The 15,768-nt window shown below is 38.5% G+C and overlaps 1 protein-coding gene across 1 annotated transcript in view; it reads left to right on the top strand.

Annotated features, from left to right (window-relative positions):
- The first annotated feature begins 5,265 nt into the window (after positions 1–5,265).
- LOC121480094 (maestro heat-like repeat-containing protein family member 7) overlaps positions 5,266–15,768 on the top strand; it is a 31,637-nt gene continuing 21,134 nt past the window's right edge. The window contains exons 1-3 of the mRNA XM_041736389.1: positions 5,266–5,445; positions 6,222–6,357; positions 7,417–7,506. Of these exons, the coding sequence (XP_041592323.1) occupies positions 5,351–5,445; positions 6,222–6,357; positions 7,417–7,506 (321 nt within the window). The 5' untranslated portion in view covers positions 5,266–5,350. The remainder of the gene's footprint in view (positions 5,446–6,221; positions 6,358–7,416; positions 7,507–15,768) is intronic.

The raw sequence follows: 15,768 nt of genomic DNA, 5'->3' as shown, positions 1-15,768 counted from the left end.
AGTAAAGTTTGAAATCTGGGATTGTGATACTTCCCGCTTTGTTCTTTTTCAAAATTGCTTTGGCTAATTCAGTTTTTTTGTTTGTTTGTTTGTCTGCTTTTTTGTGTGTGATTCTATACAAATTTTAGGATTGTTCTAGTTCTGTGACAAATGCTGTTGGTATTTTGATGGGGGTTGCATTAAGTTTGTAGACTACTTTGGCTAATATGGACATTTTAACAATATTGGTTCTTCAGATCCATGAGCATAGAATATCTTTGCATATTTGTGCCATTACCATGATACCAAAATTAGCTAAGGGCATTATAGAAAAAGAAAACCACAGGCCAATATCTCTGATGAACATAGATGCAAAAATGCTTAGAAAAATGTTAGCAAACAGAATCCAAAATCATTCACCATGATCAAGTGATATTTATTCCAGGGATGCAAGGGTGGTTCAATATTCACAAATCCATCAACATGATGTTTCACATTAATAAGAGAAAGGATAAAAACCATATGATCATCTCAATAGATGCAGACAAAGCATTTGACAAAGTACAACATCCATTCATGATAAAAACTCTCGAAGTAAGTTTAGAAAGAACATATTTCAACATAAGACAAACCATATATGATATATGATGGCTAACATCATACTCAATGGTGAAAAACTGAGAGCTTTTCCCCTAAAACCAAAAACAAGGATATCCACTCTCACCGCTTTTATTCAACGTAGTGCTGGAAGTCCTAGCCACAGCAATCAGACAAGAAAAAGAAATGAAAGCCATCCAAGTGGGCAAGGAAGAAGCAAAACTTTCATTATTTGCAGATGACATGATCTTATGTATAGAAAATCCTAAAGACTCCACCAAAACATTTACTGGAACTGACAAATGAATTCAGTAAAGGATACAGAATTAATATACAGAAATATGTGGCATTTCTTTTCACTTAATGAAACATCAGAAAGAGAAATTAAGAAAATAATCTCATTTACAATTGCAAGAAAAATAAAATACCTAGGAATAAATTTAACCAAGGAGGTGAAAGATCTGTTCTCTGAAAGCTATAAAACACCGATGTAAGGAACTTATTTCCTAGCTGGAAATGAGAAGTATGGGGATCAGAGTAGTTCCTAAAGGGATGATCCATATCCTAAGAGGCTGAGAAATTAGAAATACAGCTTTCTCTTACCTCTAGCTTCAGGGATGCAATGGTGGTTCCTTTGCTTACTGAGCCCATGCTCTGTAGGATTACTGCCTTATCCAGATTTCCCCAGAGAATAGGAGGTCCAGTGTGGAGGATGGGGCAGTGAGGAAGGTGCTGGCTGAAGTTTCAAACAAGTTTGGGAAATGGCTATCCCCCAAGCTACCTTAACTTCATTCCAAGCTATGCATGACCCTGCACTTTCACTTCTCCTAGGCTTTTCTATATAAATTCTTTGGATTCACCCTGCGGACCTCAAGGAATATGACACTGATAAAGATGATGATCTCTTCCATCCTACAAACTGTCCACGAAGAGCTGCAGGAGAGGGAGGTGAAGTGGAAGAACTGGCAAAGGAGAAACATTTTTCCTTTAAGACACAGGATGACAAAGTAGTTAAAAGCTGAGACCTGGCAAGCTAGACAATCTGGGTTGGAATTCTAGCTCTGCCACTTTTAGTGTGCCCTTGGACAAGTTATTTATTATTATTATTTTATGTTCTGAATCATTTTAGGAAGTTGCAGTCATGATGCACATTTACTCCTAAATACTTTAGGGTATACTGCCTAAAAATAATGATATTCTCTTACATAATCAGAACACAGTGGTCAAAATTAGGACGTTAACATTGCTATTGTACTATTATCTAATTTATAGACCTAATCAGAAAATGGCCAAATGCCCTACCATTGTTTTTTTACAGCAAAAGAAAAACATTTTTTTTCCCTCCGGTGTGGGATCTAATTTAGAATCAAATAATGCATTTAGTTAACATTTATCTTTAATATATTTTTTAAAGGTTTTATTTATTTATTCATGAGAGACACAGAGAGAGGCAGAGACACAGGCAGAGGGAGGAAAAGCAGGCTCCATGCAGGGACCCGGATGTAGGACTCAATACCGGAACTCCAGGATCACGACCTGAGCTGAAGGCAGATGCTCAACCGCTGAGCCACCCAGGCTATCTTTAATATTTTTAATCTGGAACAGTTCCTCAGTTTTTATTTTTCACGATCATGACATTTAAAACTGTATGGACCATTTATTTTGTAGAATGTAGCTCATTTTTGGTTTATCTCATATTTCCTCATGATTAGGCTTAGATGATGTATTTTTGGTGGGAATACCATGGAATCTGTGTTATAGGATGACTTTCAGGATTAAAAATGTAAAAGCTCCTAGAACAATGCCTGGCACACAAGCACTCTCTATGTGTTGCTTACTGATAGAATTGGTGCCCATGCTCTCAGGCATCACCTCTTCAATACCCCTTCCCTCCCAGATTCTCAGAGCATCCATCACCATCATGACTACCAAGCCCAAGATGCAAACAGAATCATTGAGGAGACAGACATGTATAGGAAGAAAATAGCTGACTACACAAAATAGCCTTACTAAAGGCAACATGAGTGGTCACAGACACATAAAGTGGCTGTGTGGGGTGGTAGGGACTTGGGCTAGTTGGGTCTAGATTAGGAGAAGGAGGGAAGTGGGCATTCCCACATGACATGATATCCCAAGACAAGGCTCAGGAGCAAGAACTTAATTAGACTGTTTCCAGCGAGAGCTATAGAATCCCCAAGCTTCCCTTGCTCTTGGCACCCACTCAGTCATCTGTCCCCATGGCAGCATTTTTCACTTAGTTGTCCTTCCACTATGTCCCACAAGACACATGCAGGAACTCCTTCCTTTCTCTCTCCCCAACTCTAGACAGGACACATTTCCACCTGCCCATTTTAGTCGGTTACTGCTGTTTCCTGTTCTCCTGGGTTAGAAATATTGGCATTGTCTTCTCTCTTCCATTTCCTCTGATCATCCATCCAGTTCTGTTGATAATATGCCTTGGATTTGCTCTTCCCTTCTGTTCCCTCCTCATAACCCTTCTCTGAATTACTAGTGCCTATAAGTATTCTTTATCCTGCAGTGTTCCATATGATAATCCTAAAATTTTGCAAATCTGTGACTCTAGGATAATTTGCTTTTCCCCCATGCATTAGGCACCAAAGAAACCTCTACTGAATTCATAGGTTAATTCATATACATATGAGGGCCCACAGTTCACAAACATTATGGGGGATGGTTCTCCTCTGGTCCATGATACTTAGAAGGGCTTTTCCGGGTGTTGTCAATTAGTATGAAAAATACAAGAATCAGACTCTTGAATTTTGACAAGCCCTGTGTGTCTTTATCGATCTATCTTTTAGAGGTTGTTTTTTTTTTTTAATCATAAATGTGCTCTTTAATCCCCATCCTCTAATTCCCCTATCCCCCTACCTACCTCCTCTCTGGTAGCCATCAATTTTTTTCTCTATAATTAAGGGTCTGTTTCTTGTAATTTGCTTCTAGAATTACTTCTTGCAAGGATGGTTTGTTCTCCATCTGGATTTAAGTAGTTCAAGTCAGGGGAACCAAATTTTCCTTCCATTTCTTTTCTTTCTTTTTTCTCTCCCCTCCTCTCTCTAAATCCCTGGTTCTGGGAGAGCACAAAGAGTGCCTGTCTAACCCTTAGCTGTGGCAAGAGGTTGAAGCTATCCCCATTACAGGGCATTGCTGTGGCGCTCAGTATCGTGTCCATGAAACATCTGAAGATAGTCCTGGACCAACTGCAAGTATATAGTGCTGTCCTCACTGACAAGGACTCATCATTCATCCTCAAACTAATGAAGGTGATGGCATTCCTGGGAGCTCTGCCAGCCTCCCACACAAAACCTTCTGAGGCATCCCCATTTCCCTAGACTCCCCACTTCTCTGAGGCCTGTGACTCACCTATAGATGCTTCTATTACCCTCTGACCAACTGTGGGGAAATTGCATCCTCTTCTCCATTTCCCACATTCCCTTATGCCCAAGCTTCAGGCCCTTGTATCACCAGCTGTACCACCTTTCTCCCAGCTGTTCACCATTCCACAACCTTGTCTTCCCTTCTGTGCCATCTAGCCAATCCATTTCCCCACCAGGCAAGGAGGATAAGATGAAGAGAAGGCAAGTTTTCCATTCCTCCTACAGGAACATCAGCAAAGGGAATGGGGGCTGGTCTGTAACATCATCTACTTAAGCTACAGCAAGATTATTTTAGAGAGCAAGGGAGACATCTTCACACATTTAGATGGCATCCTGGCCATGGTCCTGCAACACTACCACAACTGCATTATGGAAAAGGTATTTCCTGCTTTCTTTACTTCTCCAGTGTCCCATCCCTGCCTTCTTTACCCTTCCCCTCCAAGAAAATGATGCCTGGCCTTGAATGGAACTAGGGAGTGGAGCTATTACAATTACTTCAGGGGAGGTAAGAGGGAGCCCCTAAATATTTTTCCTGCCTTTGCCATTTGTCCAGAGCATGTGCCCTGAGGGTAGGATAAGAAGTCTTTCCCATTCCTTGTTCATTTATCATCCAACTAGATATCTTTCAGGAGAACTTACTGAGTAAAAAGACAATAACTTGAGAGATAAGGAAGCTAGCTATATCTATCCTAATTTAAGAGTAAATATGAGATGGGAGCTCCAGAAAGAGGTTATTAAGAGGGATGCCCCTTCCCCCATAAAGACACCACAGAGGGAAGATGCAGGATCTCAGCCTAGGGGAGGCTATAGGTGCCTTAGCTTCTCATCTCCCAGATTTTTGTGTAGGTAGTTTTCCCTTGCCCCAGGATCATTCCTACCTTGGAAATCTCTGAGCATACTGGTTGGTTCAGGATAAGAACCTGAAACTGGAGTACCTGGATGCCCTGACCAAGCTAACAAACATCCTGAGCAGCCACCCCATGGCCTTTCAATTCAAGTTCCCTCAGAAACTAGAAATTGTAACCTTCATGATGGTAAGTACAACTTAGGAGGATGGAGGTGGAAATGCACAGAGGAGGGAGAATGGGTCCTCATGGAACTTCCATTGGCAATGCTCCTAGGCTTGGCCTAGAAAATAAAAGTCCAGATTTACCGGTGTCTTTTTCTACCTAATTTTCCCTTTCCCATCCTCAAAGTAGCTGTGAGTATTGTGGGGAAGGTATGGTGGGGAGTAGGAGAGAAGTGCTGTCCCTCAGAGTCTTTGGAAGTCCCTGAAAATTCTAGGTTCCGGTTTCTTGTGAATACAACCTGGGTTGGGAGGAGGGGGAGGAAGGCAAGAAAAAACGCGTTCACCTGTTGGTCTCCGGGGTGGGGATTGGATGGGTGTGTTACAGGAGTTAATCAGGGAGGAGCCGTTGAATTCCATCTCTAGCTCCATTAGGCTGAAGGCAATGAACATCATTACTGACTTCAGGTAACAATGTTAGCCACTCTGTCTTCCTCGCTCTGGCTAAATATCAGTTCTTTATTCCCTGATCTGTCCCCACCTCTTATTTTCTGCTTCTGCTTCTAGTAAGTCCAGGTCATAGTAGACATCTACTGGACAGTGTCTGCCCCTTTTTTTAGCCGAGGTTTTTTGGGTGGGATTTTTGGAGCACCTGGCAGAGACTGCTTCTCCCATCTGCACAGACATTTACTCTTGCTTCTGGTCCAGGCTTTCTTCTGCTTTCAGGGCTGTCCCTGACTAAACGCCTCCATATCTATCACTGAGCATCTCCCCGTTCCCTCAAAATATTTGGGGAACCAAAAAAGTGATATATCATCCCAAAATATCAGTACCCTTTTGTAGTAGTTCCTCTTTCCCTTTGTCCCTTTCTTTCCATCTTCCTGGTAGTTTTATTTTTTAAATATTTAAGAAAAAGAGAGAGCACAAGCAAGGGGAGCAGGAGAGGGAGAAGCAAGCTCCCCATGGAGCAGGGAGCCTGATGTACGGCCAGTCTCAGGACCCTGGGATCATGACCTGAGCTGAAGGCAGATGCTTAACCAACTGAGCCATCCAGCTGCCCCTTCTTGGCATTTTAAAACTTTTCTTACTGTTAACTCCTTTTCTTCTTTTGTTACTTTTTCTTCTGGTAATTTCTTATTATCACCTGTCCCTCTGTCTCCACCATCTCTCTCTGCCCTTCCTCAGCTGTTTTTCCTAGCCATTGATGTCTGGTTACATGTTTGCTACTTCTTCTTGGATCTTAGGAAGCTCCATCCCCTCATGGAATTGGAAGAAAGAACAGAGCTACTCCGAACATGCTATAAGAGTGTGCTCTGCCTGCCACCCACAGAAGTTTTACAGAAGGAGGCATCCAGTTTGCAGGAGGCCCAGGCCACTGTGGTAATTAACTCTTTGATGTTTGTCTCATTTTATTCAGCTTTTATTTTTGAGAGGATGAAAAGTATAGGTTTGGTGGTTACATGTAAGGCTCTTCCACCTTATTTGATAAAAACATAATCATTCAAAGAAGTTACTAGATTTTAAAGTCTGAACACTACTCACGAGATGTATTTCCTTCTTGAGAGTACTCACTGATTACCACTGTCACTACTTTACTATTCTGGCCCAGAGGTGGACACTCAATTCTTTCATTTTTAACTGTTGTACAATTGAGACCAGATTGGAAAGTTCAAACATGGTATTCCTAAAGGTCCATGGGTAAATAAGTTCAGAGCATTCCAGGTGCAAGAGAGGTGAATCCATTTTCCAGAGGGCCTGCAGTGTTTCCTTGAGAGATGGAAGAGGAATTCACTTTTCTAATTTGCACTTGCATGTTTACTTCCTAGGAATTCTTTCATGTTCTCTGTTTACTCCTTTACCTTGATTGGTCTTGTTTTATTGATGCCACAACTCTTGATTTTTTTTTTGAGGATATTAATAAGAATATTTAAAAATAGAAGTTCATATTTACTGAATTAATTTAGTTTTCTTTAGGGTCAGTTGATCTGTTTAGTTATTCGGGCCTTTTCATCAGCTGTCTGGGGGTCCTTCTTTGTTAGTTCACATTTATTTATGTTATGAAGGTAAGACTGGTACATAAAAAGAAAGCTGAGGTGGATTTACTCTGGTTGTATTCCCATGAGGCCTTCCTCAGTATAGGTCTGGTTAAGGAAGGAAGGTAATATGACAGGATTTGCCCATGTTTGGGGCAAGCTGGGAACTACCAGTCCACTAGCACAAACTGCACATCAGGCAGACATTTGTGCTCTGCTGAAAACAAGAGAGGAATATGTTCAAGTTAATAGTGGAGAAAATAGCCCTTGAAATGTTAGGGGGAGACTTGTAGAGCAGAATTTCTCAAGGAAGCTTTCTAGGAGAGCTAGAGCACTGAGCTAAGTTTAGAAGCATAGATGTGGTTGACATCTCAGCAACTCTTTGAGTTCTCTCTTCTCCCCTCAGGATTTGTTCAGGGAGACCCTGCAATCTCTACTAAGGCTAATGGAGACACTTATTGTTGAGATGCCCTCTCGGATCCAGCACTGCTTAGAGGTCAGTGGGAAGGAGCCCCTGAAATTGGTGTATTGGTTTCCTAAGGCTGCCATAACAAAGTACCACAATTGAGTGGCTTCAAACAACAGAAATAATATTCTCATACGGTGGTAAAGTCTGGTAGTTCCAAATCAAGATATCGGCAGGGTTGGTTCCTACTGGTGGCTCTGAAGGAGAATCTGTTCCATACATCTCTCTTAGCCTCTTCCTGGCAGCCCATGGTGTCCCTTGATTTATAGTATGTATGTATGTATGTATGTATGTATGTATGTATAGTACCCATTCCATGTATGAGTAAGATCATATGACATTTGTCTTTGACTTATTTTGCTTAGTATTATATGCTCTAGATCCATCCATGTTGTTATAATAGCAAGATTTCATTCTTTTTTTTTTTTACAGGTGAATAATACTTCACTGTGTGCATGTGTGTATGCGTATATGTGTGTGTGTGTGTGTGTGTGTATCTCATATCTTCTTTATTCACTCATCTAATGGTAGACACTCATGCTGCTTCCTTAATTTGGCTATTGCAAATAATGCTGCAATAAATATATGGTGCATATAATCTTTCAAATTAGTGTTTTTGTATTTTGGGGGTAAATACCCAGTAGTGTGATTACTGGATCATAGGATAGTTCTATTTTTAATTTTCTGAGGAAACATCATACTGTTTTCCATAGTGGCTGCACCAGTTTGCATTCCCACCAACTGTACGCAAGAGTTCCCTTTGCTCTACATCCTCACCAACACTTGTTGTGTCCTGTCTTTTTTATTTTAGTCATTCTGACAGGTGTGAGGTGATATCTCGTTGTAGTTTTAATTTGCATTTCTCTGATGATGAGTGATGTTGAGCATCTTTTCATGTGTCTTTTAGCCATCTGCATGATTTCAAATATGTCTTCTCATTTTTAATTGGATTAGTTTGTGTGTGTCTGTGTGTGAAGTTGTAGAAGTTCTTTATAAATCTTGGATACTAACCTTTTATGGGATATATCATTTGCATATATCTTTTCTCATTCCACAAGTTGCCTTTTAGTTTTATTAATTGTTTCTTTTGCTGTGCAGAAGCTTGGTTTTTGTTTTGCTTTGTTGATGTAATCCCAATAGTTTAATTCTGCTTTTGTTTCCCTTGCCTCAGAAGACATATCTAGAAAAATATTGGTACAGCTGATATCAGAGAGATTACTGCTTATGGCTCTCTCTTAGGATTTTTATGGTTTCAGGTCTCACATTTAGGTCCTTAATCCATTTGAATTTATTTTTGTATATGATGTAAGAAAGTGGTCCAGTTTCATTCTTTTGCATGTAGCTGTCAGTTTTCCCAACACCATTTGTCGAAAGACTATCTTTTCCCCATTGCATATTCTTGCCTCCTTTGTCAAAGATTAATTGCTGTATAATTATAATTAATTGCTATTCTGTTCTATTGATCTATATGGCTTTTTTTGTGCCAGTACTATGTTGTTTTGATAACTACAGCTTTGCAGTATAATTCCAGCTTTGAAATCTGGAATTACAATACTTCAGTCTTTTTCTTTTTCAAGCTTGCTTTGGCTTCTTGGGGTCTTTTGTGGTATGGATTTGTGTGGATACAAATTTTAGGATTCTTGTTTTAGTCCTGTGACAAATGCTGGTGACATTTTGATAGGGATTGCGTTAAATATTTAGATTACTTTGGGTAGTATGGACATTTTAACAATATTGGTTCTTCCAATTCATGAGCGTGGAATGTTTTTCCATTTGTCTGTGTTATTCCAATTTCTTTCATCAGTGTTTTATAGTTTTCAGAGTTCAATTCTTTCACCTCTTTGGTTAAGTTTATTTCTAGGTATTTTATTATTTTTGGTGCAATTATAAATTAAACTGTTTTCTTAATTTCTCTTTCTTTTTTTAAAAAATATTTTATTTATTTATTCTTGAAAGAGAGAGAGTCAGAGACACAGACAGAGGGAGAAGCAGGCTCCATGCTGGGAGCCTGATGTGGGACTTGATCCCAGGTATCCAGGATCACACCCTGGGCTGAAGGCAGCGCTAAACCGCTGAGCCACCCAGGCTGCCCATTAATTTCTCTCTCTGATGCTTTGTTATTAGTGTATAGAAATGCAACTGATTTCTGTACATTGATTTTTATATCCTGCAACCACACTGAATGCATTTATTAATTCTAGCAGTTTTCTTTTTTGGCAAAGTCTTTTGGGTTTTCTTTTTCTTTTTTTAAACTTTTATTTTATTTTTTTAATATTTTTTTCTTTATTTATTTATGATAGTCACACAGAGAGAGAGAGAGAGAGGCAGAGACACAGGCAGAGGGAGAAGCAGGCTCCATGCACCGGGAGCCCGATGTGGGATTCGATCCTGGGTCTCCAGGATCACGCCCTGGGCCAAAGGCAGGCGCCAAACTGCTGCGCCACACAGGGATCCCCTTGGGTTTTCTATATATGGTATCGTGTCATCTGCAAATAGTGAAAGCTTTACTTCTTCCTTACCGACCTTTTATTCCTTTTTCTTGTCTGATAGCTGTGACTATGACTTCCAGTAATATGTTGAGTAAAAGTAGTGAGAGTGAACATAAGCATGTTCCTGGGCTTAAGGGAAAAACTCTCATTATTTTTCACCATTGAGTATGATATTAGGTATGACCTAATATCATATATGGTCATATATGGTTTTTCATATATGGTCTTTATTATATTGACATACGTTCTCCCTAAATCTCCTTTGTGGAGTTTTTTTTTTTTTTTTATGATGAATGGATGTTGTACTTTGTCAAATGCTTTGTCTGCATCTATTGAAATGATCATATGGTTTTTATCCTTTTTCTTATTGATGTGATGTATCATGTTGATTAATTTGCAAATATTGAACCACCCCTGTATCCCAGAAATAAATCCCATTTGATCATGGTGAATGATTTTTTAAATGTATTGTTTGATTCAGTTTGCTAATATATGTTGAAGATCTTTACATCTATGTTCAGAGATATTGGCCTGTAGTTCTCTCTCTCTCTCTCTCTCTCTCTCTCTCTCTTTGTAGTGTCCTTATCTGGTTTTGGTATCAGGGTAATGCTGGCTTCATGGAATCAGTTTGAAAGTTTTCCTCCCTCTTCTATTTTTTGGAATAGTTTCTTTAAATGTTTGGTAGAATTCACCTGTGAAGCCATCTGGTCCTGGACTTTCATTTCTTGGGAGTTTTTTTTTATTACTGGTTCAATATCATTCCTGGTAATTGGTCTGTTCAAATTTTTTATTTCTTCCTGATTCAGTTTTGGGAGGTTATATGGAATATAACTTCTAGGAATTTAATTTCTAGGAATTTATCCATTTCTCCTAGGTTGTCCAATTTGTTAGCATATAATGTTTCATAGTATTTTTTATAATCCTTTGTATTTCTGTGGTGTTGGTTGTTATTTCTCCTCTTTCATTTCTGATTTTGTTTGAGTCCCCTTTCTTTAAAAACTTTTTTAACCAAAAAAAAAAAACACATTTTATTTTGATGAGTCTGGTTAAAAGTTTATCAATTTTATTGCTCTCGTCAAAAGCTAACCCCTAGTTTCATTGATCTGTTCTATTGTCTTTTGTTTCTATTTCATTTATTTCTGCTCTAATCTTTATCATTTTCCTTCCCTATACTGGTTTGGGGTTTTGTTTGTTCTTCTTTTTCTAGCTTGTTTAGGTCATTTATTTTAGATTTTTCTTGCTTCTTGAGGTAGGTCTGTATTGCTATAAATTTCCTTCTTAGAATAGCTTTTGCTGCATCTCAGAGATTCTGGACCATTGTGTTTTCATTTTCATTTCTCTCTCTGTGTTTTCTGATTTCTTCTTTGATTTCTTGGTTGACCCATTCATTGTTTAGTAGCATGTTATTTAACCACCATGTGTTTGTGCTCTTTCCAGATTTTATCTTGAGGTGGATTTCTTTTTTCTTTTTCTTTTTTTTTTCATATTAAATATTTATTGTTTTCTGCAGTTGAGGTGGATTTCTAGTTTCATAGTATTGTGGTCAGAAAAGATGAATGGTATGACTGCAATCTTTTTTTAATTTGTTGAGACTTGTTTTGTGGCCTAATGTTATCTATTCTGGGGAATGTTTCATGTACACTTGAAAAGAATGTGTATTCTGGTGTTTTAGGATAAAATGTTCTGAATATGTCTGTTAAACCCATCTGGTCCAATGTGTCATTCAAAGCCACTGTTTCCTTGTTGATTTTGGGTTTGGGTGATGTGTTCATTGATGTAAGTGGGATGTTAAAGTTCCTTATTATTACTGTATTTCTAGTGATTACTTCCTCTGTTTTACATATTTTGGTGCTCTCATGCCGGGTGCATAAATATTACAATTGTTATATCCTCTTGTTGGATTGTCCTCTTTATGATTATGTAGTGTCCTTCCTTGGCCTCTTGTTACAGTCTTTGTTTTAAAGTCTATTTTGTGCAATATAAGTATTGCTACTCTGGCTGTCTTTTTACAACGATTTGCATGATAAATATTTCTCCATTCTTTCACTTTCAATCTGTATGTGTCTTTAGGTATGAAATGAGTCTCCTATAGGCAGCATATAGATGAGTCTTGTTTGTTTGTTATTTTTAAGATTTTATTTATTTATTTATTTATTCATTCATTCATTCATTCATTCATTCATTCATGAGAGACACAGAGAGAGATAGAGGCAGAGACACAGGTAGAGGGAGAAGCAGGCTCCATGCAGGGAGCCCCATGCAGGACTCCATCCAGGGTCTCCAGGATCATGCCCTGGGCCAAAGGTGACGCTAAACCGCTGAGCCACCCCAGTAGCGCCGGTCTTGTTTTTTAACCATTCCGTCACCCTATGCTTTGATTGTAGAATTTAGTCCATTTACATTCAAAGGAATTATTGATCATTATGTACTTATTGTCATTTTGTTACTTGTTTTATGGTTGTTTTTGTGGTTCTTCTCTGTTCTTCTTTTGCTTTCTTCTCACAATAAGTTGGCTTTTTTTTCCACGATATACTTGGATTTCTTTTTCCTTATTTTTGCATATCTATTACTGGTTTTTGATTTGTGGTTACCATTAGGTTTGTATATAACATCTTCTGCATATAGCAGTCTATATTGAGGGTTGCAAAAGTTTGAACCCATTCTTTACTCCTCTCCCCCATCATATTTTAGGTATATGATGTCATACTTTATATTCTTTTATTTTGTGAGTCCCTTGACTGATTTTTACAGACATACTTTTTTCCCCTCAGATATGTTTATTTTTACTGCTTTTGTGTTTCCTACTTTTCTTGCTCTTCTATGTGGTCTTTCCTTTTCTACTTAAAGACTCTCCTTTAACATTTCTTGTAGGGCTGGTTTAGGGATCATGAATTCATTTAACTTTTATTTGTCTATCTCTTTTTCTCTTTCTGAATGTTAGCCTTGCTGTATAGAGTATTCTTGGCTGCAGATTTTTTCCTTTCAGCATTTTGAATCTATCATACCACTCTCTTCTGGCCTGCAAAGTTTCTGCTAAAAAATCTGCTGATAGCCTTATGATATTTCCCTTATATGTAATGTTTCTGTTGCTGTTTTAAAAATTCTCTATCACTACTTTTGCCATTTTAACTACTATGTATCTTGGTGTGGACGTCCTTGGGTTGATTTAATTGAGAGATCTCTGTGCCTCCTAAATCTGGATTTCTGTTTCCTTCCTCAGATTTGGTAAAATTTCAGCTATTATTTAGTTAAAGAAATTTTCTGCCTCTTTTTCTCTCTCTTCTCCTTCTGAGATCATTATAATGCACATGTTATTACACTGGATGTTATCACAGAGTTCCCTTAGTCTGTTTTCATTGTGTATAATTTTTTTTCTTTCACCAGCTTATCATGATTACTTTTCTTTTTTTTTAAATTTATGATAGTCACACACAGAGAGAGAGAGAGAGAGAGAGAGGCAGAGACACAGGCAGAGGGAGAAACAGGCTCCATGCACCGGGAGCCCGATGTGGGATTCGATCCCGGGTCTCCAGGATCGCGCCCTGGGCCAAAGGCAGGCACCAAACCGCTGTGCCACCCAGGGATCCCATGATTACTTTTCATTACTCTGTCCTCCAGGTCACTGATTTATTCTTCTGTTTCCTCTAGCCTGCTGTTTATTCCATCTAGTGTATTTTTTTATTTCATCTATTGTGTTTTCATCTCTAAATAATTCTTTATTTCTTTGTTAAGGGTCTCACTGATAATCTCCACTCTTTTCTCAAGTCTAGTGAGTATCTTTATGAACATTACTTGAAATTCTCTATCAGGCATATTACTTATCTCCATTTCACTTGGATCTCTTGCTGTGATTATTTCCTGCTCTTTCATTTGGGACATATCTGTCTCCTCATTTTGTGTAACTTGCTATGTCTGTTTCTGTGTGTTAGGAAAGTCAGCTATGTCCTCTGCTCTTGAATATAATGGCCTTATGAAGAAGAGGTCCTATAGTGCCCTGCAGTGCAGCATCACCTATTCACCAGAACCTGGTGCTTCAGAGGCATCTTCTGTGTGTAATGTGTGCACCCTGCTGTTCTGGCTGAGTTGCTTTTGCCTTCAATCCAGTCCTCTGTGATGGCAGATGGGCATTTGCCTGTTGTGGGCAGGGTTTGGTCCCTGTGTGGTTAATACACCAGTCTGAGGCCACCTGGGGCTTGGTTGAATCAAACCAAGCATTTGCACTTGTTTATTGGGCTGTCTTTTTAAGAGCACCCCCTCAGCTCTACCAAAGCCAAGCCTACTAATGTTTAAATTCCAGGTCCGCTGATTGTAAGAACTGAGGAAATGTGGCCCCTTTGGTTTTCAAAGCCAAATGTTACAGGGATTTGTCCTCCCTGTGTGGGCTCCCTAATGTGATAGTCTGTTTCTCTCCCCTCTCTGCGCCCATGAATCCCTCCTTCCCAAGGACAGTCCCCCAGATCATTTAGTTCCTACTTCTTTCCCCTTCCTACTCTCTTTGATGTGGCCTCTTCTCTACATCTAGTTGTGGAGTTTGTTCTGCCAGGCTTTCAATCATTTTCTGGGTTATTTACACTGATGTAAGTGTTATCTAGTTGTATCTGTGAGATGAGGTGAACCATATTCCCAGCAGTCCTCTAAAATACATTCTAGGAAGAAGCATATCTTCTAAGCACATTTCTTTAGCTGCCTCTTATACATTTTAGGATGTTGTACTTTCAGTATTATTCAGTTCAGAATATTTTGTAATTTTTCTTGTGACTTCCTCTTTGGCCAATGGATTATTAACAAGTGTGTTGTTTAATTTCCAGATGTTTGGAAAATTTTCTATTCTCTTATAGTCATTGATTTCTGGTTGAATTCCTTGATGGTCAAAGAACATACTTTCTTATGATTTCAGTTTTTTTTTTAGATAGGAAACTTTTTTTTCCCCTAGAAACATCTTGCTTATTTATTACCTAACTAATACCACAAGAACCAGTAATTTGAGTTGACATATTGTGAAGTACAGATCAGGCCCCAGAGCTCAATCATATGCACTGTTAAACCTTGCTAATTATACATTTATGTAATAAGGTCATTCATGCAAGATGTATTCTTTAGAATGTATTCTGTTGGAGCTCTGGAGAAGTGTATTATGGAAACACCTGTTAGGAGCCATAAAATTGCTTAAGAATACCTGGCATTCACTTAGCTTCTTCCATTTTGGTATTGTTAGTGCATTACACATAAATCAAAATAGGTCTACTTCATTTTAGTGTAAATTCCCCTCTCCATTCCACCACATAGAGTTTTTGTTTGCAATCCTGCAGCAGAGCTATAGACTAATTTTATAGTATTTAGCAATTCAAAGATATTAAGAAATATCAATTTGTTTGATAAGTTTGAAAGGCGAAGTATTCTTTTTATTATATCCCACAGTATCTGTCTCCTTTGAAATTTCCAAATGGTGCTCCTCTGATTAGAACATAGTATTTCTGGGAGGCTGATTTCAGGGTTTTTTTTGAAGTTTTTATTTAAATTCCAGTTAGTTAACATACAGTGTAGTATTAGTTTCAGGTGTACAATGTAGTGATTCAACACTTTCATGCGACACCCAGTGCTCATCACAGCAAGTGCATTCCTAAATCCTCATCACCTATTTTACTCATTCCCCTCCTTCCTCCCCTCCAGTAATCATCAGTGTGTTTCTTGGTTTGTCTCCCTCTCTCTTTTTCCCCTCTTTGTCATTTGTTTTGTTTTATAAATTCCACATAAAAAATTAAATTTTAAATTTTAAAAATTCCACATATGAGTGAAATTATAT

Source organism: Vulpes lagopus, chromosome 21 (genome assembly GCF_018345385.1).
Source record: "Vulpes lagopus strain Blue_001 chromosome 21, ASM1834538v1, whole genome shotgun sequence".
Classification (NCBI taxonomy): Eukaryota; Metazoa; Chordata; class Mammalia; order Carnivora; family Canidae; genus Vulpes; species Vulpes lagopus.
This window is presented reverse-complemented; position numbering and strand designations above follow the sequence as displayed.